This window comes from Camelina sativa, chromosome 19 (assembly GCF_000633955.1).
Source record: "Camelina sativa cultivar DH55 chromosome 19, Cs, whole genome shotgun sequence".
Lineage (NCBI taxonomy): Eukaryota > Viridiplantae > Streptophyta > Magnoliopsida > Brassicales > Brassicaceae > Camelina > Camelina sativa.
In genome coordinates this window covers 1,562,036-1,588,730 of record NC_025703.1, presented here as the reverse complement: position 1 = coordinate 1,588,730, position 26,695 = coordinate 1,562,036, and the positions used below count along the sequence as shown (strand labels likewise).

Here is a 26,695-nt window from a genome sequence, read left to right as displayed (position 1 = left end):
TATATATATATATATATATATATATATATATCAATGTTCTTTCTTTCAAATGATGAAACCTATATTAGCAAACAACAACATATAGATAAAAATGTTACCTGAAGCCAAGACATTGTAACTCGACAAAGAAGCTGCCAATACTATCAAGAGTAAAAAAATCAATGAAGTATTTGTGATGCCCATTTTCTTGCGTGTAGTATACTGTATATATCAAGTTATCAATTATAATGAAGTATAATATTGGATAAATCTGTTATGTGATTTTCTAGATTGTAAGTGCATGCTCTATAAATAGAGCATTTGGGATTTTGTGGTTCAAAAAACAAATTACAATTCTTTTTAGTTACCATTGATGCATCTTTAATAGATGCTAATAATATATTTTTGACTAAAAATTATTTCTTAACATTGGTGGTTCTTCCACATATACTAAACAATATTTTTGGTGACTAAAAGATATTTTTGTTTTTATGACTATTCTTACATATAGAACTTCTTCTTTTTTTCATTTGTTTAAAAACAAAGGTTGACCTTTAAAAAAAAAAAAAATTGATTGGATCCTAGACTAAAATTCTATACTAATTTTGTCGAATTATCTGAGAATCATATACAAGTTTAGAGAAGACTTTGAACTCCATTTTAAACATTTGCATTAAAATTAGAAATTTTCACCGCCTATGAATTTGTTCACCAAGTTTTTTATAAGACTGATTTTTACTTTTTAAACCAACCTCCTAAAGTTCCCTTTTGTTCAAAATTGTTTACAAAATATTTTCAAACAATTCTCAGCTACGTTGACCATCCGAATCAAGAGCATACACACATCAATGGTTCATCTCTCCTTACTAGCACTAATAAAGTTAAAACCAAGCATCTACATAAGATTTATGATTTTTTTAATTTCTCAAAAAAAAAAGACCTTGACGCGGTGTGTCAATAATGACATCAGTCCGATATTTAAATCAATAACTTGTCGTAATAATTGAATAATTAGCAATAAGAGTATGCTAATCGACTTGTGCATGGTGATAGTACTACTACATATGTTTGATTGCTAAAAATATAATAATAAATTTCATTTAATTTATGAAAAAGGTAAAAACCATATAATCCAAGGTAAGATTAGTGTATATCACTTGTTGCAACAACATTTGTTTATGAAAGGAGAAGAAGTAACACGTCGTCCGGATGAGAACCCAGCTTTTTTACAATTCGCGTTACATTTACCGTTTTCGTACGCTGCCGAACAAGTATTCTTGCATTAATCACGAATTCTCCCTGTAGGTTTGATCTCTGCATGTATGTCCACAATATCAGCCCACATGAATATCATATATATGCATATTTATATTATTTATGTACACTCATGCATATCAATGTTCTTGAAATGATGAAACATGATTAGAAATTAACTGCATAGCAATAAAAACTTACTTGAAGCCAAGATGTTGTAATTGGACATAAAAACTGTCAATATTATCAAGAGTAAAAAAGTCACGAAAGTATTTGTGATGCCCATTTTGTCTCTGCTCTTTATATCAAAGTATCAACTATTAAATAAAATATGTTCGTTGATTTGCTAGATCGTAAATATAAATTATATTTATAGAACAAACATTTAGGTTTTTGTGATTGTGAAAAAGAGGTTTAAGATTTTGTGATTGTGAAAAGGAGGTTTAGGATTCTTATTTTCTTTTTTACTATTGATGGATCCAATAATATTAATAATAATAATAAAATATTTTACTTAACATTATTGGATCCTATACTATATTTGTGTTATTTTAGTTATTATTTATTTTTATTTTTTTGGCAACATATATTGGTGGTTTGTTAAACACTTTAATATAATTTAGAATAATTATAATTATTTGTCATAATTAGATCAATTTATACAACTTGATCTAACACAACTGTTACTAATTAAAAATTGTCGACAAAAAAAAAGTTACTAATTAACACAACCTTCCTAATTTATTTCGCTGAAAACGGGCCGGAAGTGCGACACCAAGCGCAATCAATATAAAGTCTGTTCTAATATCTCTTTTACCATCTATCTTTTCGGATTCGGATTTCGACCCAACAACTGACACAAACCATAATCTCAAAATCATTTTTATTCCGAATCGTAATTACAAAATGCTTATCAATTACGCAACTTTCTCTAGTGCCAAAACCGTAGGATTGTTATTAAAAAAAAAAAACACAGCTACGTTTGACTACTCGATACGAATCGAGCATATATACACACAAAACACTTCTCTATAGTACCAGTACCACCACTCTACTAATCATATATCGTAATGAGCTTTCAATTCAACTAATTGCTTTGGAGGTTTCCAACGTTCATCACCCATGGATGACCTGCATACAATTTTCATTAAACACTCAAAATTAAATCAATCTGAAATTTGAAAAACAGAGAGAGAGAGAGAGAGAGAGAGAGAGAGAGCAACTTACGAAGAGCATCGTCGGCAGAAAATCTCCGGGACACATCGCGACAGATCATCTTCCTCAATAGATCCTTCGCTTCTGCTGATACTGATCCAAATTTCTTCGGCGGAAACCTCAAATTCCCCCTTAGTATCGATTCAAAGATCTCCTCCGCCGTCTCACCGTTGAACGGCGGCTCTCCAGCTAACATCGTGTAGATCACCACACCGGCGCTCCATATATCAACCTTCTCGTCGTACTTCCTCCCCATCACAACCTCCGGCGCCACGTAATACGGTGTTCCCACGACTCCCTCCGCCGTCTCTCCGCCTAACCAAACCGCCGATCCGAAATCGCAGAGCTTAACTCCGCCGGTTGCGAGATCGACCAAGACGTTGTCAGGTTTCACATCCCGGTGAACGACGCCGCACCGGTGACAATGAGCGAGCGCGCGGAGGATCTGTTTCGCGTACGAGGCGGATTCCGATTCCGATAACCGTCCCCCGGCGGAGATCAGCCTATCGTAGATCGTTATCGGCGGATCGACGAGTTCCATGACGATCGCGAGGGAATCCTCCGTTTCGAAGAGATCGAAGATCCTGACGACGTTTGGATGCGGCGGTAACATCGCCATGATCCTCGGCTCCGTCTCGATACACTCGCGATCTAGCGCGTCGATGAGGACGCGCTTGTCGATGGTTTTGCATGCGTAGAACTCTTTAGTCGCCGGTGAGAAACATCGAGTGATGGTTCCGAATCGACCTCGGCCGATCTCGTCGCAAAGCTGGTAGTTATTTTCAAATTCGAAATCTCCGGTCATCGGAGTATTCTCCTCTTTTTTTTCCCGTCTAGTTGAGAGTAATCTCACAAGAATCAGAGAGGTTGCTTTGTTTATATAAGAGGAATCAGAATACTAAAATAAAATAAAAAGAGAGAGAGAGAGAGAGAGAGAGAGAGAGAGAATATTCCGTTTGAGGAGGTTAAACTGAAATAGTATTCTGTTTCAAAAAAAAGTCAAGCTTCCAGAAGCAAAAGCCAAGCAAGTAACCGCACTCGATTAACTAACCGCGGCGTTAGATTTCTCCACGTGTTATACTGCCGTTGAATTTATTCGGTTTAGCAAATTATTAGTACTAATTGTCTGTTTAATGTGCAATTACATATCACCTGCACTAAATGGTACTATGTAAGCATATTATAAAACTATAGTTTTAACGATTTCATGATAGCATATTATAAGTACAAACGCAGAAAAAAACATGCTCAACATGTCCTTATTGTAAAGATGCCTTATTATCGACCACAAACGATGTATATAATTAGTGATAAACATAGGTCGTAGTATATATAATTGATGTGATTATTTATATTTATTATTAGAAGAGACTTTAAGTAGTTTTCAAATGACTTTTACGATAAACTCTTACACTATTGAATTGTCTGTCCATTAAAGTATGTGCATGTGGCATGCTTTATAAGTTTATAACCTAACCCATCTCTAATAATAATTGAGTTATATATCTGCTTTAGATTAGTAAATAATGGATCATCTATAAAGGTTGTTAAGATGCCTGATTTTATTTAATACTAAGTTTGGCTTATATAACCTGTCTTTGCGGAGATCTTATTTGTGTCGTCTTCAAATGATTTCTTTAAAGCTTATATGGTATGCTTATCCACCCGTATATCTATTTAATTAGAGACTAAATTTGTTAGACATGAATATATAATAGTATTTGTAGAGATCATAGATATGAAAACAACATTATTGAGAATTTATCAAACAAAAACATTATTCGGAATTATATCATTTTCTTGATCAATGATTCGCCCAAACAAAAGAAACCATGTCCGGGCTAGTTATTAGGCAATATATATATATATAGACCACTTTGGTTCACACCAAAAAAAAAATCACATATTTACACTTTCAGTTTTCTGAAGATTATAAATATTAGATGTTAGATTAAATATTAGATGTTAGATTATAAATATTAGATGCAACAATAATGTTGTTTTCATCATCAATCAATTAAATTTAACAAGTAGGAAATGATAATCATTCTACGTTTTTCATATAGAATAATACCTTTATCCAAAACCAAAACCGAAAGCATCATAGATGATGATACATTAAACGTTAAAATACCATCGCCAGTCAAGACATAATTGATTGATGTTTGATGACGTATGTACAGTGTACACCCACTATACACGACTCTATCTCGTGTCGTTGTTGTTGTTGCATGTCTCGCGCTTATTAGTCAATGTGGTTTATGTTAATCATCTTCTTCATAGATTATGAGATGAATTTGGAGGATGTGAAGTTTTAATATACGAGCATAATTTAGTTGTAGACTTGTAGTATTGGGGAATTTTGGATGTGCCAATATGATTTTCCAAAATAGCCAACGCATACACAATTCGTCGAGTAATAGTCACATATAAAATGTGTGTTTTGTAGTTGCTTTCTATTTCAGAAATACAGAGTAAACTGCTGAAAACAAAACCACGTTCGCGATGAGACATAAATCCATTAGACCACGCAAACACTAATAATTCATTTAATTCTATATGTTACAACAACTGGTCTCATATATATTTTTAACAGAACAGATTCTCTTACTTATAAATTATAACTTTTTTATATAGTTTACCATATAATACAGATTTTCTTACTTATAAATTATAACCTTCTCATAATTTACCATATAATACAGATTCTCTTACTTATAAATTATATTTTTTTCTTCTACTTTACTACATAATACAGATTTTCTTACTTATATATTAACTTTTTTATATAATGTACCATATGATACAGATCATCTTACTTATAAATTATAACCTTTATAGTTAACTAATACAGATTCTCATTATAAAAAAAAAAATACAGATTCTCTTCTAAGTTATAACTTATAGTTTACCATATATTAATACAGATTTTCTTACTTACCAAGTATAACTTTTCTATTATATTTTACCATATAATACTTTTACTTTCACATAAAAAGTTAATAGAGATGTCAATAAAAAAAATGTTAGATTATATATAAGAAGACATCAGGCAGAAATGTTATGACAACTTTACCAATTTGTCATTATGTGCATGTAACGCTTATTTGGTTGGACTGATCTTATTTCTCTGAGATTCCCTGTGTGAAGTCATTTCGTAATCGATTTGATCACTCAACACTCTCTCTCTCTCTTTGCCCATTTTAAGTCACTCGAAACACATCACTTCGCCAAGAAAACAAAAGAAGCATAGCCTTTACAGAAAAAAATTCTTGGTATGATTAATTGATAACTCAAGTGATTCGGTATTTATATTATTTATTCGAGTCTAATTCTAACAGGATCTTTTTATTTTGATATATTTTGGTTATAATCCGACTCAGTTAGCCAAAATCAAGATGGTAACGCCAACTTCAGTTAGAACCGTTGATCTCCGGTCCGACACGGTGACTAAACCAACCGAGTCGATGCGTTCAGCGATGGCAAAAGCGGAAGTAGACGACGACGTTTTGGGGAGCGATCCAACCGCCATGCGTTTGGAGAAAGAGATGGCTGAGATCGCCGGAAAAGAGGCGGCGATGTTTGTTCCGTCGGGAACAATGGCGAATCTGATAAGCGTGTTGATCCATTGTGATGAGAGAGGGAGTGAAGTGATTCTCGGAGATGACTCTCACATTCATATATACGAAAACGGGGGCGTTTCAAGCCTTGGTGGTGTGCATCCGAGGACGGTGAAGAACGAAGAAGACGGTACGATGGTGATTGGTTCTATTGAAGCTGCCGTGAGGGGTCCGAAAGGAGATCTTCATCATCCGGTTACTAAGCTTATATGTCTTGAGAACACTCAAGCAAAGTGTTTCTTATTTTTAGGTTACAACATTTAACCTAGCTTGCCAAAAGATAATAAGTATTCGGTTTAGTTCAAATCATTTTAAAACCGGTTTTGGCTGTCATGGTTAGACAGAGGTACAATATTTTAAGAGAATTAGAAATTCCGGTTGTATAATATGACTCTTTGCTATCTTGACATTGGCGTTTGACAAATCCGGTGTCTGTTGATGTAGCCGTGGAGGTAGATGCCTGCCTGTAGAATATATAGACAAAGTGGGCGAATTTGCCAAGAAACATGGTTTAAAGCTTCACATCGATGGAGCTAGGATCTTCAACGCTTCTGTGGTTAGTATACAAACATTTCAATATGTACTTCGTTTTCATAATTAAATGCATTTGCTTATACTTTTGAGTTGATCTTTTTCGATCTTGATTTCACAGGCACTTGGAGTTCCGGTGAAGAGGATTGTTCAAGCAGCAGATTCTGTCTCGGTATGACTTATCATTAAAACCGTGCTATGTAACGTTTTTTTATTGTTATAAAATTACGGTTGAAATCTAAACCGGTCACTTTGATGCACTAGATTTGTTTGTCCGAAGGTATAGGTGCACCAGTTGGTTCGGTAATCGTGGGAAGCAAAGAGTTCATCACTAAAGTAAGTAGCTGTAGCTCTGAATCGAATTAAAACGGCGAATACCATTTTTTAAAGTCCGGTTCAAGTAATTAGTTGTTGAAATGTAGGCAAGGTGGTTGAGGAAAACATTAGGCGGAGGAATGAGACAGGTCGGCGTGCTCTGCGCCGCAGCATTGGTGGCTCTCAATGAAAACGTCCCCAAGCTTGGCGATGACCACAAGAAAGCCAAGATCTTGGCAGGTAATCGTTATTTTCCGGTGTATATATTCTTATCCGGAATCTTAAAACTGAATATGAGAGTGCTAACCGGTGTTAATTTTGGTTTTCGATTTCGTACGTTACCAGAAGGACTGAACCGGATTGAACGGTTCAGAGTAAACGTCGCAGCAGTGGAAACCAACATTGTAAGTGGATGAAATGAGTGATTGGTTACACCGGTAACCGGTAGCGTAGCTTATATCTTAGGAGGATACTGAGAAATTATATGATTCTTAACACACTCTTATCGTCTGGTGCAGATATACGTAGATATACCAGAGGATCCAAAATTTGGAGCAGAAGATGCATGTAAGAGCTTGGAAGATGTCGGTGTGCTTGTCTTACCCCAAGCTACATTCAGGTACATGTACACTCTTTTTTGTCATATACTTTCTGTATTCCACTCGAATACAGTTTGCATGGTGAATTTTTAATGGGCCATAGGCCTGGACTAGATGAGTAGCCCCATTAGCGGTAGTAATTAATGTAATTAATGGTATAACTAACTATTGTCTCTACTAATAACAGAATCAGGATTGTTCTACACCACCAAATCTCAGACGTTGACGTGGAATATGTACTCTCTTGCTTTGAGGTATTTTGCTTTTCATCTAGTGATGTGCTTTGGTTTTTTAATTTCTTAACTCTTTTTGATTCATTGCTTTTTTATATATTTTCAGAAAATGTTTTAAGCTCGACGCTACAAGAGAAGGCTTGGTTTTAACTTTTAAGTAATTTCATGTTGGACTGTGTAAGGTTTTTTCTTTTTTTCCTGGACTGTATAAGGTTGCACCTGATCTATTTTGTTGGTTCACAAATGAAAAACCTTTAGTGAGGAATTAGAACTATTCCTTACCTTTAACTGAATTCACAGACCGTGAAATGACTTTAATTTTTATCCTACTACGACGAAAACAAATATATTATTTGAACATGTCATCTAAAACCGAAATTTTTTAATCTCTTTTTTTAACTAAATACTGAAGATTAAGAAAGATACTAAAAAAGATAGATTGAGAATGAAACAACGGAGTAATATATTTTGGTCCACGTCTCCACGAGATTAAAAACAATCGACGATATACAACACAGATAAATAAACGAACGATTTAAACAAGTTTTGAATTTAAAAGAGATAATGATAATGCTTTGTAGACAATAAACGTGATGCTGATATCAAATCATTACCTTTTACGTACAGTAAGCCACCCCTAAGAATTTGTCTTTATATAAAAACCCTTTATCAAAAATATATAACCCATTTATGATTTATGTTACCTATATGGCTATATAAAAAAAAATATATGTAATAAACAGTTTGAACTTTGACTCCGGAATCACGGATAATAAAAAGAAAAGTAAGAAAAATAGTGACAGATAAAAAAAAAGATCATAAGTTTGTTTTTCTCTTTCTCCAGTCGACCCATTGGTCTATGTCTCTCTCTATAGAATTACCCTTTTACACACTGTGTAACACAAAGTCCCCTTCTCCTATTTCTCTATTGTGTCTTAAATGGAAACTTTATGATTTCTGATGATCAGTCTCACGACTCTCATCTCTTTCTCTTTCTCTATAAATGACCTTGTGATGTTTTTGCAGCTATATATATATATGGACATTTGTGTCTGTATTTTTCCACCCATCTTTTCTATCTATAGTATACAGTACTAAAGAAAAAAAAGGGAAAAATAAAAATTCCATTTTTATCTCTCATTTTGACAAAAGCAAGAGAGAGGTCTCTTCTTATTTTGCAGGTTGTTCCTCTTTGCCTCCCCATTTTTGCACAACATCAACCACCATCATCATCACTGAATATATCCTTTTTTTGTATCACCTACCTCATCACTTGGTAGTACAAAGAAGTATCCAATTCCTCTTTCTATCTCTGTCTTTTAACTATTTTTGCAAGAAATTATTTATCAAAAATAACTAAAAACCTAATTTTTGCCCTAAATCACTCAAAATCTAGAGAAAGAACCCTAGTTTGGAAACATCTGAAAAGCTATGGATTTGATCTCTCAAAACCACAACAACAAGAACCCTAATACCAGTCTCTTGACACAAACTCCTTCTTCTTCTTCTTCTCCACCCTCCTCTAGCCGCTATGAAAACCAAAAACGCCGTGACTGGAACACTTTCTGCCAATACATCCGAAATCACCGTCCGCCGCTCTCTCTAGCGTCTTGCAGCGGCGCACACGTCCTAGAGTTTCTGCGTTACCTTGACCAGTTTGGCAAAACCAAAGTCCACCACCAAAACTGCGCCTTCTTTGGCCTCCCAAATCCTCCGGCTCCTTGTCCTTGTCCTCTCCGACAAGCATGGGGCTCACTAGACGCCCTCATCGGCCGTCTCCGTGCTGCCTATGAGGAGAACGGTGGAGCTCCCGAGACTAGCCCTTTTGGCTCACGTTCCGTCAGGATTTTCCTCAGGGAGGTTAGAGATTTTCAGGCTAAATCACGTGGCGTGAGCTACGAAAAGAAGAGGAAAAGGAACAATAAGCAAATAACTCAGTCTCAGCCGCAGTCGTTACCGCTTTTACCGCAACAGCAGCAAGGTCAGTCAGTGATGGCTAATTACCACCAAGGTGCGACTCGATAATATTGTATTACTTCCATATATGTATGCTCGTCGTATCTAGGTATTTTATACGTACCAATATTTGTATTTGTGTAATGCAATTCCTATTTTCATCCATGTACCGCTTATCTATTGTTTTGTCTTTTCCAATAACCAAATGAGTGGTATAATTAAACTTTGATCGTATTTGCCTATTTGGCTTAATACCTTAGAATATATATGATTACGTTAAAGCCTCTTTATATATTGCAGTTGTCTATATCACTATGACACATCAAGGTCTTATAAAATTCGAATTCGAACTCAAAACGTTCGATTCTTGACCATTAAGGGATGACGTTATGACGACTTCGGTTTTGTTTAATAACGTATTTTTCTGTAAGGTCAGTAGGTCACTTTAATGAATATAAAAGATTAGCTATACTTTTTCAGGGTTTATATATACTAGGCATGTACATATCGGTCTCTCAAAAAAAGAACATCTATATATTTATTCAGTTGAATTTAATTCTGATACACGTTGGTCTTATTGATTTATGGTTTTTCTTAATCTTCATGACTTTTATTATATCTTTGTTATATGTTACTCACATCGTCGTGTGAGTTTACCGTCAAATTCTCGTGACTCCGCGGCATATTATCTGAATTTATTCTTTTTTTTTTTCTACTAAAATATGTACATGTACATTATAGTTACGTACGGAACTGGCGCAATGTGTTAAATCATTTTTTCTTTAAAAAGAAAGACCCAAAAAAAGATTTACATATTCATAAATGTGTGTTTTACTGTGTTAGTATATTTTCCACAATTGATGTTGACTAAACATACATGAGTGGGTGGAGAGAATGTTGCACAAAATATAAAAATTTGAAAGCTAAATCTAAAAACGCATCATATAATTACAAAAAGACAAAAATAAGAACATAAGTTTCAATTATTGATGACAGCTAATCTTTTAACACAATTTTCTTACAAACTTCTTATCAGCCGAACGTCGATTTGACAATTTTAGAATATTGTACACAACAAAAATTTCGTGTTTAATATGTCACTCTCAAATATTCAAACTCATATATACAATCTAGAAGTTTAATTTTATCACGCATGAGTTCCTTCTTTGCCTATGTCAACTTCAGCAGCGTTGATGTTAACATGTTGTTTGAATGCGCTTTCCTCTTACTAACAGTAACATTTAACTTGGACCTTTGTATTAAACTGATGTACTTGAAAATTGGAAGTAATAACCAAACACATATGGCATCGGATGTTTTCTTCACTCTATCAATCAGCGGTTAATTAAGATCTAAAGGATAGGAGAAAAATGTTAGCGGTGTGCCCATAAGGCCATAACCATTGGCTCTGTTAATGTAGTCCCCATCAATTAAAAGCTAACGTAGAGAGAAAAGAACAGTGTTGGTCTCGTCTCTCGGGGGCACTCAAGAGTTAAAAAAAATCGTATGGACGAGTTTCATCAGTATTGTGCTTTTGGCTACTGTCTAACATGATTAACCCACGTGGACAAATGAAATCGATGTCTCCGTACGAGGTAGGCTTTGAGTGTAGCAGTAAAAAAAATATTATACAAATAAAGATTTGTTTGCTTTTTAATTTAGCACCACATGTGTGGTTTTCCCTATTTGGGAGGGGTCTTGTTATACAGTTTTATAGATCCACTTTGGGATTTTATTTCTGATTCTCTCGCACCATTTTGAACAGTATCGTATATAAATGTTAGTACTTGCTAGCTACAAATGCGACTACAAAATTTTGGATTGTTGACCAGACTTTTCTAGACATCACAAGAGTAATTTCAGAATTTGTTGTTCAGAGACAACAAGAAAAGTGGTTGGGAAAAACGGGTTCAATCCGGTTTAATAACTTGGTCCATTGGTCTTACATTGGTTTAATCTCGTCTGGTTTAGGAACCAATCATATTTGTGAAGAGACTATTGGGCCTAAGCCCATTAGTTAGAAAATCGTACTTAATTCTCGAATTGTCCAATTTAAGTGGGGGAAAAAAATTAAAGAGAAAAATAAAAAATTGACGTTTGATTTTCTGAAACCTCCGATTGAGTGCGATTTCGGCGTTTTGCTTTCTCCGATGTCAATCCCGCCGTCTTCAGGTTCTTCTTCTTCATCTTCCTCGTCTCAATACACATACGCAGCTAATTCTTACTATTCCGCACCGTATCAGCCTCCACAGCCCTACGTGGCTCCTTCCCCTGCTGTTCCAGCGCCGGTAGCATCCGTTCCCGGAGCCACGGTCTATCCGCAGCCTGCTGGACCGGTTCCTGCCGTCTACGCTTATCCTCAGTACCAACAGGTTAGTTTGGTTTTAAAAATCCCCAGTATTGATTCCTATTTCTATTTTTTTTGTTTGTGAATTTGAGATTCCTGTATCGAATTAGGGTTTTCGAGATTCCTCTGGTTGAATTTTAGGGTTTTTTTTCTGGTTGTTGTTAGGATTGAAGTTTCTCGTTATGATTGTGTAATGCTTGTCACGTAAAGCTTGGTTCTTCAAGAAAATTTACCAATTACGAATCTCACATGTTTTACATTTAAATTTTTTCTACTTTGGATATGATTTTACTTGTTTGTGTGTGTTTCTGAGTATTTTTCTGTTGTTGTCTTTTTTTTTTTGTTGGCAGGCTCATCAATTGTTCCAAAGAGATGCACAAACCATCACACCAGAAGCTCTTGAGAATGTGAAAGCTGCTTTGGCAAGTAGTGAAACCGAACACAAAGCAGAAACTAAAAAGAGAGCTATTCCTCGTAAAGCTGCTGGACAGTCTTGGGAGGATCCTACTCTTTCTGAGTGGCCAGAAAGTATGCACTGCTCTTCTTCTTCTTCTTCTTCTTCTTCTTCTTATTCTTCTTCTTATTCTTTCCCTTGATTTCTGCTTTTTTTTTTTGTTAATGGTATTTGCTCTGTTGTTATAATGGATTTCTAACAACATTTTGTTCCTCATTTGGCAGATGACTACCGCTTGTTCTGTGGTGATCTTGGGAATGAAGTGAATGATGATGTTCTGTCCAAGGCATTTGCTCGATTCCCCACCTTCAATATGGCCAAGGTAAACTGTCTGTGTATATCTCTCCTCCTTTTAGGGTTTAGTGATGATTCGTACCTGGTTTCCTATGAGCATATATTTGAGACATTAGTCATGTGATTGTCGTATTTTTAGACTGCTAAAACTGTCAAACTCTGATGCATTTGCAAACCCAAACATATAGTATGTATAGAAGTGAGCTTGGTTGACCTTAGAAAACACGGATCATTCGTACTTGAATCAAAAAGAGAAGTGTTCAGTGTTAGTTTTGTGGTCAAAGCTTTTCCAGAGTATTCTAATGTTATCTATCATGACAGGTCATCAGAGATAAGCGGACTGGTAAAACCAAGGGTTATGGGTTTGTGAGTTTCTCAAATCCTGCAGATCTAGCTGGAGCTTTGAAGGAAATGAATGGTAAGCATCTGGATTTACAATATGTTTAATGTGTTGTTTCATCTTGATATCTTATCGCATTGATTTCATATTAATATACAGGTAAGTATGTTGGAAACCGTCCGATAAAACTAAGAAAGAGCAGCTGGAAAGAGAGAACAGACCAGGAGGCTGCTGAAAGACAAAAGGCAAGTATTTTGACTCAAGACTTTTTGATGGATACATTTGCGAAGGAATTATTTTTTATTATGAGTATCTGATTCTTAGTCATGATGGTTCTCGGTTTTGCAGCATCACAGCAATAAGAAGCAAAAAACAGTGAAGAAGAGCATACTTCACAAGTGATAGATGCATGGCATTCCCAAGGGCTTACATGAAAGTGAGGAAAACAAAAAAAAACATAGGCTCGAGCACAATACATCCCGTATGTTTTTCTTTCTCAACAAGTTTTATAAGTTTGTTGTGTTGGTTCAACAACAAAATACTCTTATCCTCATGAAAGTTGTAGCCTCACAACTTGGTAATTAGCAGTACCTGTTCCTTTTTTTTCCTTCTCCATTTGCGTTTTTTTCTTTTCTTTCTCTTCAAATATTTATTTATATTTTGTTTGTCATTTTAAATTTAGGAACAGAAGCTCATTTGCCTCTATTAGATGAGTTTTCTTTTGTGGTAAAAAGTAAAGCTTTAACTTTGTAAACCTGTTGTTACTCAAAGATATTATATTAATAATTTTATTATTAGTTTTGTGAAATAAAGTATTCATGTGTTGTCGGGCTGCTATGTTTAGCCCCAACCGGTGAAATCGTGTTCCCACAATAGGTTCGATCTCAGCTTTTCTTCTTTTTTAATTCTATTAAAAAAAAGTGGTCACAGTCACAGCAGTGCTGCATGCATATTACATGAAAAACAATTGAATTATTTAAGGATCGATTGTAAGAACGAAGATGTATGATATATATAACATAATTACGCCGAAAATGCGCAATGTTGCACGTATAATTTCATGTATATATTTTTTCTTAAAGATTTTAAAAATCTTCTTTTTCATATATTGATAAAGTTACGATAAAAACTGGTAACAGTTGAATTGTTTTAAACGCTTTTAGGACATACGTAATGATATAAATATCAAAGAAGCTGATTTTTTAAAAAAACTTATAATCTAATTTATCTAAGTCGAGATTGCTGAATTGTTTAACCTCTTTTAGTTAATTATTAAGCTGTCGATTTGACATCCTAAACACGGCGTATTATAAAACTTCATGAACGTACAATAACGTCGAGAGAGGATATAAAACATTACGCCAATAACGTCAACATTATTTCATATCAATATATATCACAACTATTTTGTTATTACGGAGTATATATGTTCTCTGTTCTCACTCTCTTAAAAAGAATTAATGATATATATATATAGATATCACTCTTAAAAAGAATTAATGGTATATATATATATATATATACGCCGAAGGACATTTTTCTATAATATGAAATTATGAATTGATCATTATCCTGAACTTGGACTAAATTTTATTTAAATGGTACAAACTGAAATGTTTGAATCAAAATCAGAACTATATATGTTAACCGCAATTAATTGAGCAAAAATTAAGCAAAAATTGAGAAAACATAAAGGAAAACATAATTTTTTGAAAATGTGATGAAATAAATTTTCAAATAACAGAAATATACATATATAGACCAATATACATAAATACAATTCGAGAACAAAAAAAAAATATTTACAATATATTTACAACAAAAAAATATGAACAATATATATATTTAAAGCATCTATTTACTAACGACACAAAAAAAAAAAATATATATATATATATAGAACAATATACATAAATACAATTCCAGAACTTCTATCTATAACGGTGATCTTTACAAAGTGAGAATAGTCAGTCATATTGTTCTTGTTACGCTCTTTTTTTTATGTCTATTATTTGTGATTTTTTTTTAAGTCACATCATTTAAAGTTTTTAAAATTACAGCAATTCAAAAGTAATCCTCATAAAAGTTGTAACCAATCACCCCCAATGATTTTGTAAGAGTATTCCCATGATTTTGTTTTTAAATAACGACTCATAGTAGAAAACAAAAATATATATTCAAAATGAAAGCAAAACATAAGTTTTTTAAAATGTGATGAAATAATTTTGACACTAAAAAATATAAGACGGAGATCTTTAGAAAGCATATTCTTTTTGTCTAACAATAATGGGTTTGCTTGGATTTAGTTAAAGTAAAATTGAATTGTTTGTTACAAACGGAAAACCCACTTCTATCAAGTAACTTCTTTTTATCAACCCAAAAAAAAAGAAAAGCAAAAACAAATACTGTAAGTTCTAAAATTCAGTCACCTAGTTTTCAGAAACCCACGAACTTCGACAAGGAAGTTGTTGAGGTTCTTTCTGAATCTTTGGTAGTTGAGACGGTCCAATGATGAGGATAGCTGATTTGACGTTGTGAGCACCTGAAGCGCGTTTGCTAGCCTAGTTTTAAAGTTTGGATTCGCCTGCTTCTCAATCAGTTCGTTTCCCAATCCCTAGAGGAGGTAGCACAGACTGTTAAGTTACTGCGGCTTAATACATAGAAACTCGGTTTACGTTTTTTTTTTTTTTTAAAGTGAGAACAATAAATACTGACCTGGTAAAGGTTTGGTTCACAGAGAATAAGAGGGAACAAGGCATCTGCTGCTGTGCTGACTAGGTCGGTACTGTAACAAGAAACCGGTAAAAAACACTTTAACCAACCCACTCGAGAGAGCGCTTTTAAGTGATATTGTTTAATACCTGTAATCTTCAAAAAGAAGGAAGTGAAGCAAAGTACGAAGGAATCGACTCAGTATTCCTTCATGGAATACTCCATTTGGATCTGTGTGTCCAGCAGCGTGTGAACCCAAACCCAAGTTGCCAGCATTTTTCTCTTTGTAGTGATATGAAGCAAGAGCCTTTAGAGCTCTCAGGCACATTGTGACTATATCTACATCCTGGTAAGCATATCAATAAATAGATTTGCTTTAACTTTGTTGTAAAACAAGAGCAAAACGGATTGCTTACTTATCTCTGGGAGAAGGTTTTACTTCACCTGCTGATGAAGACCAAAGTCAACTGTTGTAAGGACATGGCTAAATGCGTCATTATTGAGTTGTGCGAGCGTCTCGGGGTAAACCTCAAGCATATGTGAAATGAGCGAGAAATACTGCAGAAATTGATTGTTAAGTGAAAATTATAACAGTAAAAGTACTACGAGAGGTTTGGTCAATGGTTAATGCAAAGCCTTACGTCGAAACAAAGCTTAGGGTATTTGAGGAGTTCCAAAGTTATAAGTGGAGTGATTATATGGAGACCAAAGTACACCACCTGTAAGTTCAAAGGATTAGACAAACCATTCTTGTCAAATTCATCTTAATTAACTTGATTTACCTGGGATATATTTGTGCTTTGTGTCTCAATACTGTCAGATGAAAAATCAACCTGCAAAAGGTAGTACCAGTTGTTAGAAGATAAGGAATACAGGTGAATGTGGTATATTTTGTACAGTACGTGCAAGCAAGAACGTTTACCATATCTTTTGAGCACAGATGGGAAAGTAGCTGAAGCAGAGCGCGTAAATCCTTGTACTTTTCGGTTTTCGCTTCATTAAGCAAGGTACTCGAGAGAGACAATGATATCTGAGGTCGAAGACAGCAAGTGCATGTGAGGATACACAAAAACTTATCTTCTCGGCTTTCAAGCAATGACACTCAACCTTAACAGAGAAGTATGGAAAAGACAGAAGAACAGATTTACCTTCCCAATATTGTGAGACGAATATATTTGTAGAAGACTCATGCAGAAATTAATAACCACGGCTGTTTCATGAGCCTCTAGGTAAGATAATTGCCCATCCACCCAATCCACGACAAATTTAAGAAGAAGATAAATTACTGCAGACTAAGCAATAACAAAAAAATTAGTGGTTTTTCTAACCATAATGGCTCAAAAACCAATCACAAGGATTTTGAAGACAAGTAGAGTATAGTACACCATCATCCATCGGTATTGAAATGTAGAGTATAGTACCTCATGTTTGTAAACCTCGAGAAGACGAAGTACAGGATTCATGACAGATAATCCCATCTCATATACTGCTCTCTGTGTCCGGGGTTCAGTGGCACTTGCAGCTCCGCGAAGCCGCTCTAACACACAACTCACCTAAGACAATATACGAAAAAATTCATTCTGTTTATAAGGATTTACCAATAAACTAAATCTAAGTTTTCACTTTTCACATGTTTTTCTTCCTCACCAGCATAATAATATCAGGTTGTTGAGCCAAATTTTTGAGGTCACTGTTATTGGTCAAGTCCACTAAAGATGATGTCATATGAGCCATGAGGTCCTTCACATATCTTTTCGAAAAAAAAAGAAGGTTATTGGACAGGCAAAATTTATGGTTAAGATGTGAGCGAGTGCACAGACTTTGGTAACTCACTGGTTTGATGCGTCTGAACTTTGCATTCCATAAGCAGAAAGAACAAGGGTTTGAGCCAATGAACGCTGAAAAGAAGTAACATCATTTCAAGGAACAGAACATGCATGAATATAAATGAGCCAAAATGCACACTTTAGGAATATACCTGACTAACACTATTTAGCAAAAACAATGATTTGTCATTTGCGAAAGCATTTGCCAGGTTACGCCAGGAGTCCTGAACGTTTTGCATAAAGAATGTTAGATACTATAAATACAGAAATAAATTCATCTAGAAGAAGTTAAGGAAAAAGGCTTTTTCCAAATGATAAGAGAATAAAACAAGCTGAGTGATTCCCAGTAATATAGCTTATCTAGCAGCCATTTTACGCAAATATAAATGATTGTGGATTCTGAAAAACAAGGGTGAAAAAATGTAATAGAGGAGTAAATGACGAAGTTAAAAATGTCACGTGTATTGGAATTTGGAAACAAAGCAAGTTACAGAAATTGGCCCCATTTACGCTTGACTATGGCGAGTTTCTGAACTCACCAGTGATAGAAGGTGAAAACAGATATTTCTTCGTCGAACAAGTGCATGCAGTAACTGAAAACATGTTAACTCCTGCAGAGGGCGAAAAAAAAATGGATTAGGAGAATACCATTCTTGAAGAAATGGGAGTTAAGTAACATACAGTTATAACCATAGCTTATAAGAAATTCACATTAAACCCTAAAAGAATTCTCGCTGTAGCTAATTGGATTCCCTAGCCTAAAGTCTTTTAGTTATCAAAATTTGTAAAGGCAAACAACTAACTGAATGATATATTCATCCAACAGACCAAAATTAGTATTTATACACGGTAAAATACCATTGTATAAGTGCGACGGTTATCAAAACTAATAACATTTTTAGAAGAAGAGAAGATTACGACCTGCAAGTCCTTTTCACCAGGGAAAGACATGAGCGATGTCAAGGAGATTCGGACAATTATATCAAGGACAAATTTCCCCTGATTGTGTTCGTTGAAAAACGTGAATAAACATGCTCGGGAAGGGAGAGACTGAAGCTGGTTGCTACCCAAATTGCAATCTTCAACGAGCATCAGATATGTGAAAGACCATCTTGCAAGGAACCATATGACTGCCTACATATGTTTCCCCAATCAGTATATAGAAAAAAGGTACCAAACTGCAATAATTTTCTTCTTTTAATGCTTAATGTCCATGAGATTTTTTATGCATCTGAATCTGTGGGCATTGTACCTCCATTAGCCGAGGACTAAAGATCGATGATCTCATTTCTGCATCCAAACATTGCTCGGCGAATTTTATTATCGAGCTACAATATATATATAAAAAAAAAAAGACAATCAGAAGTAACTACATGGATAATGAACAAGCCACTGTTCAAAATAAATCTATGTACAACAATTTGTATATTAGTAGTATTCCTCTAGTATCTCAAGTAAAATTCAAGACTAACTTATAAATACTTAGAAACAGTACAACACTCAAAAAGAGATATATTGGTAATTTAGAATCACAAGAAAACTGAAGGCTTCTATTGTTGGTACTATCAAAATTATTCACGTTCACTCATCTGTTCAGTCGGGAAAGGCTTCTATATAAGCTTACCTTGAGAGTACCACGACAGGGTGGTTATTTGCCTCAACAAAATCCACAAAATGAGATTGCACAGCATCAGGAACCTGCTTGTTGATAACATCATCTCATAATTACTATGGGGAAGAATTTACAAGTGAAAAAACAGAATTATAACAGGCCTCGTGAAATCACTAATTGAGATTTATTCTACAAGAACTGATCATTTCCTTATTAAGAAAAAGGTTGGTTTCAAGAGCTATCCGGTTTAAACTGATAAACGTGGTCATAACATTTAGGAAAAGATGTGTGGCTAATGTTTGATAGATAAAGGCATTCAGAATACCTGATACAGTAAATCATAAAACAAGAAGTAAAATATAAATTCAAAACCACGACGTCATAATAGATAGACAATTAATGGAAGGATAGCTTTTCAGTATCTTTCTTTCAGTGATTACATCAAAATATGCAGGAAAGGTAGAAAATTACCAGGGCAGTCTCCCCTTCCCCTTCATCTGCAAGTACATGACCGATTATTAGCAGCAAAGAGTAGACCTCTTCCAAAGTTTCAGTCGGATCTACAGTGCCCCTGCCCTAAAACAGGTAGACTAAGGTGAGCAAAAGCAACTCTAAGGACACATCAGTAAACAGGTGGACACTAGAAAGAAAGAAAAAAACGACATAGAGCTAGATTTTCAATCGCAAAAAAAAAAAAAAGCTTTGATGTAGCTATATATTGATATGTTAGCTATAGAAGGCATAACTAGCTGAGAGCAAAAAGAAGAATGATTAGTAGATGCAAGAATGTTGCTTTCACTTATATTCTATAGGAAGGTCGATCAAGAGCACCTGATGGAGGCGTGCAACACGATCAGAGAAAAGTTTTGCTAAAAATGGAATTGTAGCATCGACTGCTGCCCTTGCAATGAGAGCATAAGAGCCTAGTCTCTCGTCCATGGCTGCCAGAAACATGATATCAAACTTCTGAACAAAGAATAGTACAAAACCTGCCATCTAAGACTGGCTGCAAAAGACTAGATTAAGAGCCAGAAAATCATAGCATTTATTTTGCTCACCAGATACAGAAGCCAGGCAGTCAGCATCATCTTCAGTAGTAGCTGACGCAGATGCCACTAGAGAAACAAACTTTCAGCTTGTATATAAATTTGATAAAGAAAAGAGTTCCAAACCAATAAAAGTTGTAAAGCAGAGGCCAAAAGTCTGGAAACTATTACCTTTTAGTTCAGATTCCACAATCAATGAAAAGAGACTAGCTGCAGCATGCATCCCCTCAGGTGGTAGCCACGCATTACCCCCAGAACCATCCATTGACTAGCACGAGACATCACAACCCTTGGTCAAATAGTGCCCACTAGTATCTCATAAGACATAATTAACCTTAAATGTATCTAGACTCTCAAAGAAAATATTTGATGGCAAAGACGACGATCGGTCTTTATAAATACCCTGACGATCACAAAGCAAATGCCCAAGTACCCCCAGAGAGCCAGATATGGCCACAATTTCATAAACACTGTGATATATGATATTATCGACAAATGCAGCAGCGATAAAATAAATTGTAAATATACTCACAGCAAGGAGTGTGGTCCAGGTATCTAGCAAGATATCGCGTGCCTCATAGCTCCAGGTCTCTTCATCAGTACTATTTGCCATTAATACTTTGACAACTTCACCCATTAACATAGATAAGAGTGTAAGAGTGCCAAAGGGCCTGAAGAAACAGAAATAACAACTATTTTATAAATAAAGAAATACCAAAAGGCTTTCACTGCAAAAAAAAAGGTTATATGTCAAAGACCTTAATGATCGCAAGAGTTGGTCAAAGACAACAGGAGTAGTAACAGTCCCGATAGATAACAATGCGCGACAACCATCAATCATCTCACTGTAAACAAAATTCAACAACACAATGTCAGACTTGGAAATATAACACCATAGATACCAAACAGGACAAGAATCACCTTCCACTCTTTCCTTCTTCAATTTCCTTTGAAATGACATCAGGAGGATCAATCCAGGGCAACACCCCTGACAGCAGGAGGAGCAGATGCTGCTCTCGCATCTGCGCATTGTCTAAATTATTGAACAAGTCACTCACGGATAAATATATATACATATATATATATATATATATATATATCTCAATAAGAAAGACATGATGAACATCCATCGTTCTTGAATTGGCGATGCAAACTAGATAACGGGCAAATTTGATGTTTCTGTAACGTATTCAACAGAAACTTCTATTAATTTAAAGAACATTCAATAGCATATAACACTCACTGGATGGAAATATTTCCCCTGCCAAGGAGCACAATTGTACAATAAGTTTCCGAGCAGAGACTGCAACAGGACAATCTAGCCAATAGCCTTCAAGATCAAACTTCTGCCTCACCGACGAATATAAATTTATCAGCCATCCAACATGTGAGCTTGAAAGCAAAACATCACACCACGAAGCTCCAGGCTGCAATCAGCACCACTGGAGGTGAGATAATGAAGAGTTCAAGTAACTGTCTTAACAGAAAACAAGTATAAATTCTGAAATACTAGCATCACCCTATGTGATCTCTCTGAATTTCAACAAGACAATGAAGTTCAAGCACATATCATAAATCTTAAATATAACAATTGGCTACCTGAACTATTACACATTCTGTCTTTCTCGCTAATGCATTATCAACTCTAATTCCGTCAGAGAATACATTAATGCTGGCCCTTGTGCCACCACCTTTGCTGTAACGAAACTCCCAGTTCAGTATTTGATACATAAGTCGCAGTGTAGCATTGCAAACCTTAACCTCAGGGACACTAGAATGTGATGCGATAATCTTATTTGTAACACTCAAAGCAGCATCTTTTGCCCACTGATAGAAAGTCTGCAATTGAAAACATAGAAAGTAAACAACACTATTTTCGTAACAGAACCCTCCGTATAGGCTATCTTCTTCCGCAGACGAAAGACGATGGGTGCAACAATATCTGAAAGTAAATGCAATCCTACGATCACCTTCAAAAAGTTTTGCTCTAGTGACTTGCGACAATTTTCATGAAATTCTCTAGGGAGACCCATGGCACTTGAAGTAGAGGGTGAGAATTCAGATACCTAAGATGAAGAAATTATGAGCATACATATGGTATATATAAAGACAGAAACAATAAAAACAGATCATTACCAATGATTCAAGAAAATTTATACCGATGAACTGCACATCTAAGCCACGAGAACCAAGAATAGCCTGGTTGATCTGTAAACAGCAGTTGTTCAAGGACAAAAGAAGATCAACCATGATCCTTTTAATAAACATAAGTTATAAGTATTAGACGATTCCACTGAATTTTTCAAAATAATTAGCAGCACTACCGCAATTTTCATTTCTATGAAGCCATGACTCATAAACCCCCATTTCTTTTTATTAAGGCATAGAGCATATCAATAAATATCTAGCTGAAATAATGGAGGCACATATTATAAGGACCCGTTACTACTCAATCACCCAAATTATTACTAGTTAACCTACTCAATCCCTCTAAATCCTTCCTTGTCCGTATATTTAAGGTTAGCACAGTTAAAAAGGATTCAAAGTACCAGGTAATTTTCTTAGATATAAAATCCCCTCAGTACACATGGCATCATCGTCACGGATTTATGCATGCACATTATATTCATTAAACTATTACGTTCACAATTGCCAATATCAGTTAACAACATATATGCACCTAATGCTAGACAAACTAAGGATACAAAAACCAAAAATGAAAGTCCGTAAAATTTCAAAGCAATGTAGATACCTGATAGAAAAAGACTTCCTTCTCGGCTGGAGTAAACTCAAGCCTGTAAGAGTAATTTATGCAGATTAGAAGTTCCCTCAGATGAACAAAGCAAGCAAGAAACAGAACTAGCTAATTTGTCTAGATTTCTTTGCACTACTCTATTTCCAGAAGCTACCGGTCATGAGCGTCTGTGAATAACAACATCCTTTTCATGAATCCTCACATATGCATATTGCATAGAATCAGAAGTGACAGCTAACGTCCAGCATTTCATGAGTATGGCTTATAATTTTAAATACCAGAAGCAGCCCAACCCAGCTTACCAGCCTCTTTTCATCAGCTGTGCAGCCACAGAAGATAATTTTGAAAGCACATATCCCTCGGATGAATTAGCATGCTGCATGACATAGCCAAGGCAGAAGCTGCAGAAAGATATAGCCATATTTCTTAATTATAAAGTATTAATATAATCCAAAACCTCAAAATACAAACATGTAACTTCTTATATAGTTATGATAACCCCGGAAAAAGATGTAACCAACCATTAAATATTATACAGTCAAGAAGTGATAGGCTTCACAGTCAAGGAAAGGTGCAGTATTTTAAACTACTAAATTGTGAAGCATGAATGCTCTCAGTTGATTTGCAAAGCCAATAAAAAAATTTACAAACTTGACACCAAGGGTTGCCTACTGATAGAGCAGAGGGTGTCCGCTCAACTAACTGGAAGCTTAATCATATATCACCCAAATAACATAAAAGAAGAGAAATTACCTAATCAAACCCCCTTTATCATCAGTGGCAAGAAAACTCCATTCCCTGATAGCTGCTTCTCGAATAGCTGCAGCAGCTTGAAACCTAGCATTTGCTACCTGAGAATTTTCTGGAAGTACAAAACACTTTCAGTCAAACAGCTGTAACTTCTCAGTTCACTTAGCCAGGATTCATCAGATAGACTTACCAAGAATATATCTACACGCCTTATAGGGCTGTGGGGACTTGTGAAGAGACAAAATGGTTGCCTCAGCAGCAACTGGATTACTATTAATCTGTGGAAAAGAAAAGTAAATGTCAAGTCAACGTGAATTGAACATCATCTGAAGTTCTACTACTTGTCTCGGTTAAGCAGAAACAAACACCATCCTGTTTCGAAAAATCAGAAAGACGGAAACGGTAAACTAGTTCAGTGAGACATGTAGTCTCTAACACCTTAGTCAACAGAGACGCATAGATAAACAAACACCATAAAAAAATTTCTAAAGAAGAAAAACTCAAACAAAGCAACTTGATAATTTTCAATAGCCTACAGTGACTTCAATTTCAAGCTAAGCAAATTACAAGAAAAAAAAAAAAAAAACAATTTCATAAATGCAATCACACGCACACATCTGCAGGTTCCTCCAATATATTAGGAAACCAAAAAGATCAACCAGGAGAAAAGGGATGGTACGAAGTATGTATAGAGAAAGACGAAGCAAAAAGACCTGAATGTAAGAGCAAGCAAGTTCAATAGCGCGCATGGTAGATTGGAGTTGAGCTAAATCCTCAGGTCCAACTCCACCGACACCGCTTCCATTAGGAAACCCTAACATCTTCTCCCGGAAGCGCCGATTCCGGCAGACGGGAAAACCAACAGTCTCCTCGCTTTCCAAAGTAGAAAAAAATCTGGTCTAGTTTGATTGGAAAGTGCGGCNAAAAAAAAAAAAAAAAAAAAAAAAAAAACAATTTCATAAATGCAATCACACGCCACATCTACAGGTTCCTCCAATATATTAGGAAACCAAAAAGATCAACCAGGTGAAGAGGGATGGAGCGAACCACTTGTTTATGCGTATGTATAAAGAAGGGAGAAGCAAAAAGACCTGAATGTAAGAGCAAGCAAGTTCAATAGCGCGCATGGTAGATTGGAGTTGAGCTAAATCCTCAGGTCCAACTCCACCGCCACCGCTTCCATTAGGAAACCCTAACATCTTCTCCCGGAAGCGCCGATTCCGGCAGACGGAAAAACCAACAGTCTCCTCGCTTTCCAAAGTAGAAAAAATCTGGTCTAGTTTGATTGGAAAGTGCGGCGAAGAAGAAGGAAGATGAAGATTCGATCGGAGAAGGAAAGTGGCGGCGTTGAGCAAAAGAGTAAAATGGCGGAGAAAGGGATCCGATGGTGAGAGAGAGCCGGAGAGATTGAAACGGTGTTTTTAGAAGGGCGTGTTCGCTGCTGCTGTGGGCTATTTTGGAGTTTTTTCTTTAACTGGACATGAAGTTCCATATTATTTACGGGAATACCCCCCCCCTCGCGTTTTGTACAATGAGGTTAAAGACCTGAACCGATGGACCGGACCGGCCGGTTTAATCAGTTAAATCGCAGTTCGGAAGTCAGATGGTTTTTGGTATATCATCGGTGATCTGGAATGAACCGTGAACCTCGGAGTCGAACAAATCTGATTTTGCCAGTTGAACCAGGATGCCCTACGAATGTATCCGGTTCAAACATTAAGGTTTTTTTTTTTTTGTTTTAAGTGTTTAACCTAAATTCTTAAATTAGGACGAAATCTTATTTGACCCTAAGATTAATAAATATAAACTATAAATTCAAAAATGGATCGAAATTAAAGGTTTCACACTCATAACAGTCCATATTATATTTGACTTTTGTGGTAGTTAAAACTTACAAGACAATCGGAAGTAAGCTAAATAGTATAACAATAACATGAAGGCATGAGAAAATACAAGTCCCGACCAACTACGTACTTGTTGCGTTACTGAAACGCATTTAAAAAAATATATATATATCTTTTGAAAAATTACTATATGGCATCGAGTTTTCTATGAACGGAATCGCGTTGCTTATATAGAGTTAGAACGGCCATGCGCATGTTGTATTGTTGTTTATACATATAACTTACATGAACATGCAACGAAACGAGCATGGTCATGAGGTCGATCGGTAATTAATGTAATAATGTTGAATCATCTTTTTGTTGTTTTGGCAATCTTTAAGTTATGAGAGACAGAGAGAGCTTCTCGATGGCGACATCAACATGGAGAGTTTGCTGGCGAGATCGGTAAAACTTAAAGTGGGGTTGATCTTTCAATGCTTTGTATTCAAATTAATTGTCAGCCATGCATTTTATTAATTATCATATGAAAAATATGTATCAATCACTCATCATTGATCTGATCATATATATATATATATATTGATATATGTAAATTAATCAAAGCGTAGATCGTTCTCTAGCTGTCTACGGATAACGCATAGGTTCCCATACCTTAAGTTAACAATACATTAAAGGTAGAAAAAGGATATATATCAATATACATATTCGATCCTTGGTTACTAATGTACGTGAATTAATAGTATTATAGAACATGAGATGGAATAACATGTGGAAAACATGCAGGTAAAAAATTGGCTACATACTCCCTTTTGTTTAATTACGAGTTCAGGATATGCCGATTTGTTAAATTGAGTATTGATTATCTTGTTACGAATATTTAATATGCTTCTTTTTATACAAAAGGCACGCAATGAAGTATATTAGTATAGTAGTTGGAATTTTTTTTTTACGAACTTGGAACCATCTTGTCATAGAATTGATACAAATTTCCTAGTATACTATATTTGATATTT

At 35.4% G+C, this 26,695-nt stretch overlaps 5 protein-coding genes and 1 pseudogene across 11 annotated transcripts; 3 read left to right on the top strand and 3 right to left on the bottom strand.

Moving 5' to 3' along the window:
• LOC109130994 lies at positions 1,048–1,536 on the bottom strand (annotated as a pseudogene).
• Positions 2,100–3,419, bottom strand: LOC104764080 (phosphoenolpyruvate carboxylase kinase 2). The gene is made up of 2 exons (XM_010487529.2): positions 2,461–3,419; positions 2,100–2,364 (listed from the first exon to the last, which is right to left on the bottom strand). The coding sequence occupies exons 1-2, from the start codon at positions 3,251–3,253 to the stop codon at positions 2,321–2,323; spliced, it is 837 nt and encodes a 278-aa protein (XP_010485831.1). The 5' UTR covers positions 3,254–3,419; the 3' UTR covers positions 2,100–2,320.
• LOC104764079 (probable low-specificity L-threonine aldolase 2) lies at positions 5,569–8,039 on the top strand. The gene is made up of 10 exons (XM_010487527.2): positions 5,569–5,723; positions 5,832–6,301; positions 6,513–6,624; positions 6,721–6,771; positions 6,864–6,935; positions 7,022–7,154; positions 7,260–7,318; positions 7,433–7,533; positions 7,701–7,767; positions 7,853–8,039. Exons 2-10 carry the CDS (start codon positions 5,847–5,849, stop codon positions 7,862–7,864), a joined length of 1,062 nt encoding a protein of 353 aa, XP_010485829.1. The 5' UTR covers positions 5,569–5,723; positions 5,832–5,846; the 3' UTR covers positions 7,865–8,039.
• On the top strand, positions 8,660–9,987 carry LOC104764078 (protein LIGHT-DEPENDENT SHORT HYPOCOTYLS 2). The gene has a single exon (XM_010487526.2). It carries the CDS (start codon positions 9,178–9,180, stop codon positions 9,769–9,771), a length of 594 nt encoding a protein of 197 aa, XP_010485828.1. The 5' UTR covers positions 8,660–9,177; the 3' UTR covers positions 9,772–9,987.
• LOC104764077 (RNA-binding protein 42) lies at positions 11,773–13,931 on the top strand. The gene is made up of 6 exons (XM_010487525.2): positions 11,773–12,074; positions 12,400–12,577; positions 12,728–12,825; positions 13,119–13,215; positions 13,297–13,382; positions 13,486–13,931. The coding sequence occupies exons 1-6, from the start codon at positions 11,853–11,855 to the stop codon at positions 13,537–13,539; spliced, it is 735 nt and encodes a 244-aa protein (XP_010485827.1). The 5' UTR covers positions 11,773–11,852; the 3' UTR covers positions 13,540–13,931.
• On the bottom strand, positions 15,375–25,236 carry LOC104764075 (exportin-4-like). Of its 7 annotated transcripts, none has more exons than XM_010487524.2 (32): positions 24,930–25,236; positions 24,029–24,116; positions 23,842–23,950; positions 23,391–23,489; positions 23,086–23,128; positions 22,470–22,541; positions 22,304–22,399; positions 21,933–22,172; positions 21,577–21,760; positions 21,255–21,366; positions 21,092–21,178; positions 20,866–21,004; positions 20,505–20,601; positions 20,346–20,402; positions 20,119–20,228; positions 19,759–19,863; positions 19,300–19,373; positions 18,928–19,003; positions 18,597–18,809; positions 18,215–18,286; positions 17,828–17,899; positions 17,683–17,747; positions 17,497–17,599; positions 17,271–17,402; positions 16,998–17,141; positions 16,772–16,879; positions 16,632–16,682; positions 16,491–16,568; positions 16,294–16,407; positions 15,999–16,195; positions 15,853–15,922; positions 15,375–15,751 (listed from the first exon to the last, which is right to left on the bottom strand). In XM_010487524.2, exons 1-32 carry the CDS (start codon positions 25,035–25,037, stop codon positions 15,563–15,565), a joined length of 3,504 nt encoding a protein of 1,167 aa, XP_010485826.1. In that variant the 5' UTR covers positions 25,038–25,236; the 3' UTR covers positions 15,375–15,562. The 7 variants fall into 7 exon arrangements, 5 of the variants coding, with proteins under 5 accessions (XP_010485826.1, XP_010485825.1, XP_019097059.1 ...); XM_010487523.2 differs by lacking the exon at positions 24,930–25,236 and adding an exon at positions 24,552–24,754; XM_019241514.1 differs by lacking the exons at positions 23,842–23,950; positions 24,029–24,116; positions 24,930–25,236 and having other exon boundaries at positions 15,563–15,751; positions 22,493–22,541; positions 23,391–23,468.